General features: G+C 38.6%; 1 protein-coding gene across 1 annotated transcript; it reads left to right on the forward strand.

Moving 5' to 3' along the window:
• Window positions 1–2,777: 2,777 nt before the first annotated feature.
• Window positions 2,778–4,459, forward strand: LOC311226979 (zymogen granule membrane protein 16-like). The gene is made up of 5 exons (XM_084312453.1): window positions 2,778–2,865; window positions 3,008–3,061; window positions 3,252–3,378; window positions 3,674–3,773; window positions 3,892–4,459. The coding sequence occupies exons 2-5, from the start codon at window positions 3,010–3,012 to the stop codon at window positions 4,156–4,158; spliced, it is 546 nt and encodes a 181-aa protein (XP_084168579.1). The 5' UTR covers window positions 2,778–2,865; window positions 3,008–3,009; the 3' UTR covers window positions 4,159–4,459.
• Window positions 4,460–5,149: the final 690 nt, after the last annotated feature.

A 5,149-nucleotide genomic window follows, 5' to 3' on the forward strand; every position in this document is an offset into this window, starting at 1 on the left:
TGAAGAGTTCCATTTTTGCTTGCACTAGACTCAGCTAAATTGTGTGTTAAAGGAGACACTGAAGATTATCATTTTGCTTGCACTGGACTCAGCTGAAGTGTGTGTTTAGAAGAGACACTGAAGATTATCGTTTTTGTTTGCACTGACCCTCAGCTAAATTGTGTGTTGTGGAGAACACTGAAGATATCGTTTTGTTTGTTCTGGACTCCGCTAAGGGAGGAGGAAACCGCACTGCCTCTGTGTTATGTGGGACTGTTATTGATCTCTCTCTCTCCTTTTCCGCCTCAAGTTGAAGCTGGGAGTATCTGCAGAGCCGCTACGGCGTCAACACCAATTCCCCACCTCCAACACCAAGAGGATCTGCAGAGCCGCAGATAACTCTGCCGAAGGCTGTCTCCCTTTTTGTTTCGAAATTGTTACTTGACTCCTTTTTGACTCTGTAAATAAATACGCCCTAGTATTTGGCTAACTCTGAACTACCTGTCTGTGCTGTGCGTTTGAGGTCGGTTTCAAACCCTAACAGGTACAAAAAGGAGAAGGTCTTTGGTATCTTAAAACACAATATATCCTGCATAGAGGAATGAACTATGCCATTTTCTTTTAAATTGTTTTCTTATCCTGACCCTGGAAAAGTCTGTGAAGGGCAGGCCAGTGATTTCATGAGCCCTAACATTTTTCAGACTATGAAATAATGGTGAACATGGAGCATTATTCCAAACATTGATATATTGATACACCATGATGCGAAGTGGCGGCTGGTGACAATTATTCTAGGTGGGGCGGAACTATGTGTTGGGGATAATGAGTAAATGACCAAGTATGGTTTCGTCAATATTCCAATGTACAGTTTTGCTTGTACAGTTGTACAGTGTCCCCCACCCACCCCTCCTACCCAACCCCCCCCCCCCCCCCCCCCCCCCCACTCCACCCACCCAACCACCTCCAATGTACAGTCTGAATGTACTGAAAATGGGGGACCCTGATGTAAATAAGACAAACGTCTTTCTCTGGTCTGCATCCCCTTAACAATTGTATGTATTGAGCTGTGTACTGTACCGTACCCATTCTGCAATCTGTTAATACAGTTTTCAATCAATCAATCAATCAATCAATCACATGGACAATATTGTTGGTTGCTTTCCTGTCTGCAAATCAGTTCCGGTTAGCTAGCATTAGCAAGCAGACAGTGTTGACCTTGTATTGATGTCAAATCTTAGCACTTTGAGATTTGGTTCCAAATGTAAAGTGCACTACAAATTAAATGTATTGTTATTATAAATTATGTTGAATAAACGTTTAGCGTTGTTCTACAAAAAGGCCTGAACTATTTTACCCAAGGATATAGGCTATCGGATTTCGGACGGAGCACGGAACAGATAGCTAATGTTAGCTCAGTTGTTACATCAACTGGACAACTGCCAATTCATCATTTCCAAGGATGTTGACTAAGTAGCTAACTTATATGTAGTTTTCCTTCAGCTCATGAACTGATCGGAATGAACAATGAAAATAAGTTAAACTGAGTCTTAAAAACGATCTGAACAAATGAGAAAAAAAACGTTTGTCAAACTAACAATGCTATGGAAAAGTAGTTAAACAACATCCAAACTACATTTAGGAAAATTATTACAATCTGAGTAAATTGTGGTTGTGTTTAATTTCGGGACTAGGACAGGCAAAAGGACATTTTTGAGGTAGAATCAGGAAAATGCAAAATTTGAATGGGGAATGTATAAGAGATTATTGAGGGTGTTTTTTCCAATAATGCCAATATTACAATAGGGAGAAATATATATATAAAAAAATAGATAAATCAGACAATAACAAACACAAATTAACATTGGTTAAAACCATTTCATTCAAAAACGTTACAATTTAAAATAAATGTTTTAATATGTCCCAATGTCATCAGGGGGTCATATTCAAAATGTTTTGTTGGTTATTACAATGAGTCCGGAGCACAAAATCTAAAAGCAGTCCTTGTAAAATAAACATATATGTCGATCTCGCATCACAGAGAGAGAGAGTGAGGGCCAGCAAACCTTTTGATAGAGTAGAATGATGGGTACGTATCACCATAATAAATCTAAGTGTGTAATTATCTACATAAACTACATGACCCAAAGATTACTACTGAAAAAGTTATACTGAGATTTGAATGCAGATAAACTATACCATTCAACTACTGCAGAATGTAGTTAAACTTTGAACTACATGAGCTAACCTCTCAATACTGGCCATGCTGTATATGACAGACATGTATATGTCATAATAAGCCTGAATTCCAGGATTGCTTATTTTACTTATATTAATGGTTATCAAAGGCTAAGAAGTGTCGTTCAGACTCAATTTATAGCTTTTGTTAATCCTGCCTGTCAATTCACTGGAAGATAATATTCACTTACAGTATAACTGCCTGTTATTTCATTCATCTGAGGGTTCAATACAAAATTTCAGATCATGGATCCCCCTTAGCCTGCATGTGAAGCCATAAGACAATTCAATGACAATGCATCTTTGCTGTGTATTTCCACGTTGCAAAAATCATCATAACTGAATGAGAATCACCCCCAGATGGACCAGAATGTTGCTGAAAGGGTCAAAGGTCCCTGAATCACGAGGAAGTAAATGTTTCATAATTCCACATGGGTTCACCTTCACCACAAAGAAGGGTGTTGAAACCAGAAAAGAACAATAGCACAATCTGACGTCACTCGCCTGCCATTATAGAGTCGTGTTTTGTGAGCTAGAGGAGAGCAAGCTCTACGACAGTTTAAAAGCAAGAGGAACACCGGTCTGAACCATCACACCATCAGCAAACCTCCACCGAAGAAACACAGCAGTTCCAGCTTCACTCTGCAGTCAGTGAGTGCCTTTAGTATCATACACATCCAGATAATGGGTGATAATAATTAACATACACATTAGTAACCTTTTGGTAACTTTTTAAAATATATTTAATTTTATTGTATCTTGGTAACATTTCCGTTGATGGTTTGTATTACAGATATGATGTACTTCCTTGCTCTGTGTCTCCTGTGCACCAGTGCTCTGGCTCAGTGTAAGTGTCACCATTATTATATCACATTCAACATTTATTTTTAATACTTGATTTTAATTACTTCTGACTTGACGTTTTGAACAGGCTTAGTAGCCACATCTTACATCACATCTTTACATCACTGACTAAAACACCAAGTTAAGGGTTCTGCATGATTTGCTTTGTTTGACTTTTATTATTATGGCTCCAGATCCATCAGAACACCACTATTCCTACCACACCGTGGGCAGTGGGACGGGCTCAGCCTACGCTACCTCTGGGCTAGGACGCATCACCGCCGTCAGAGTGTGGGAACTTCGAAGCAGCTACATCGCTGGGTAAGATCGGTCTGGACCATTTGACATCCAATGGACATTAGTTCACATCCAGTCTATAGAGTGTGAACATCCTATTTTCAGAACAACAGAATGCATTGTGTGACGGTAATACCTATGAATACAAGGTTCATTGTGTGTATTGTATAGACTTACTTCTATGTAATAACAACCGCTTTGGCATAGTGTCCTTTTGGGAAACACATTAGCTCACACATAAGTAAAGAAGTGTTATTGCTAAAGGAATAGGCCTACATCTGATGATCAGTTTTGTAAACATGATGATGATTTCTGGCAGGTTCCAGTTGAGCTATGACTACATCTGGACCCCCAGGGTGGGCCGTAATGCCAGCAACATGGTGGAGATGACCTTGTTTGAAGGAGAGGCATTAATCCAGGTGAGGAGACTCAACAGAGCTTTGGTTATTATTATGATGCTGCAATATTATATAACAACATGATAATAACATAAAAACATGACATTATTCAACCTTTTATTTCCTTTCCTTCACACAGGTATCGGGCAAATATGACCCCAGAAACTATATATACCAGATATGTTTCAGCACCACCAGAGGGCGTTCTCTGACTGCCGGTCAGCCCAGCGGCTTGGCCTTCTTCCACTCTGCCAGCTACCCTGACAGTGAACTGCTACTGCTCAGTGGGCACGTCAATACCCATGGAATCACCTCCCTGGGTACTCACTGGGGGCAGATGGACTCCTCCTCTACCTCTACCACCCCTCCCATGAATAACAACTCCACTACATTGGCCCCAAACTGAGAAGAGAAGAGAAGAGAAGAGAAGAGAAGAGAAGAGAAGAGAAGAGAAGAGAAGAGAAGAGAAGAGAAGAGAAGAGAAGAGAAGAGAAGATGATTTTACTGTCTGACCATGGCTGAAGAAATGTCACAGAATATACATAGAATAGAATAGAAGATAATGTAATTATTTTAATGTTCAACAACAGCTGAATAAATGTCTTGACACTTGTTTATCTGTCATAAAGGGAAATGTGTACAGATTTTGCACTGATAATGTATATTCTAACTAATATATCTACTAATATATCTATCTAACTATATATATTCACCTGAAACCTCAATAAATGAAATATCAGCATCAAATCTTTAGAAAAGTTGTATTCATTGAAATATAGGTGACGGTTTAGAATGTATTTTCGTCAAATAGCCAACATGAAAAGCTTACAGGGACAGAAAATATTGTGTCACATTGGAATGAGCTTAAACTTAAAGGAACACACCAACATTATAGGATATGTGATTACCATCTTCTGCAGAGTCAGACAAGAAGATACCAATTTCTTCTCTGTGTTCAGTAGAAAGGTATCCGGCTGCAAGCTAGCTTAGCACCAATTAATAGAAGTCTTAAGCTAGTGGTACATGTTTTACTTTTTCAAAGACATACATTAATTTCATACAGTACATTTAAATGATGGTGTTCAAATAATTCTAAGAACAATTTAAAGTTTGGTATGACTGAGGCTCATGTTGCATTTTTGCAAAACTTTCAGAAAATAGTCCTAGAAAATCCAAATCAATATAATATTTATATTATTTTATTAAATGTTTTCGATCTGTGCTTGATTGTCATAGCCTTGGTAATTGGCATCAGATATCCATTCCCACCGGCTTCTTCAATGTGCAGTTTAAAAGTCACAATAGGCCTATTTTACAAATGTGGTTGAAAACCTTGATGTTTGCACTGTACAGTGAAATAGGAATGAGAGGCAGCTTCAGCATTATGTAGTACTACA

Source organism: Notolepis coatsorum (assembly GCF_963971535.1).
Source record: "Notolepis coatsorum genome assembly, chromosome: 4".
Classification (NCBI taxonomy): Eukaryota; Metazoa; Chordata; class Actinopteri; order Aulopiformes; family Paralepididae; genus Notolepis; species Notolepis coatsorum.

What these genes read in the sequence shown, in the direction of transcription:
- LOC311226979 (XM_084312453.1), top strand. Translation starts at nt 3,010, where the DNA reads ATGATGTACTTCCTTGCTCTGTGTCTCCTGTGCACCAGTGCTCTGGCT. An exon ending in CACCAGTGCTCTGGCTCAGT is followed by an intron (nt 3,062 to 3,251) that starts GTAAGTGTCACC and finishes TTATGGCTCCAG; the next exon opens with ATCCATCAGAACACCACTAT. An exon ending in CGAAGCAGCTACATCGCTGG is followed by an intron (nt 3,379 to 3,673) that starts GTAAGATCGGTC and finishes GATTTCTGGCAG; the next exon opens with GTTCCAGTTGAGCTATGACT.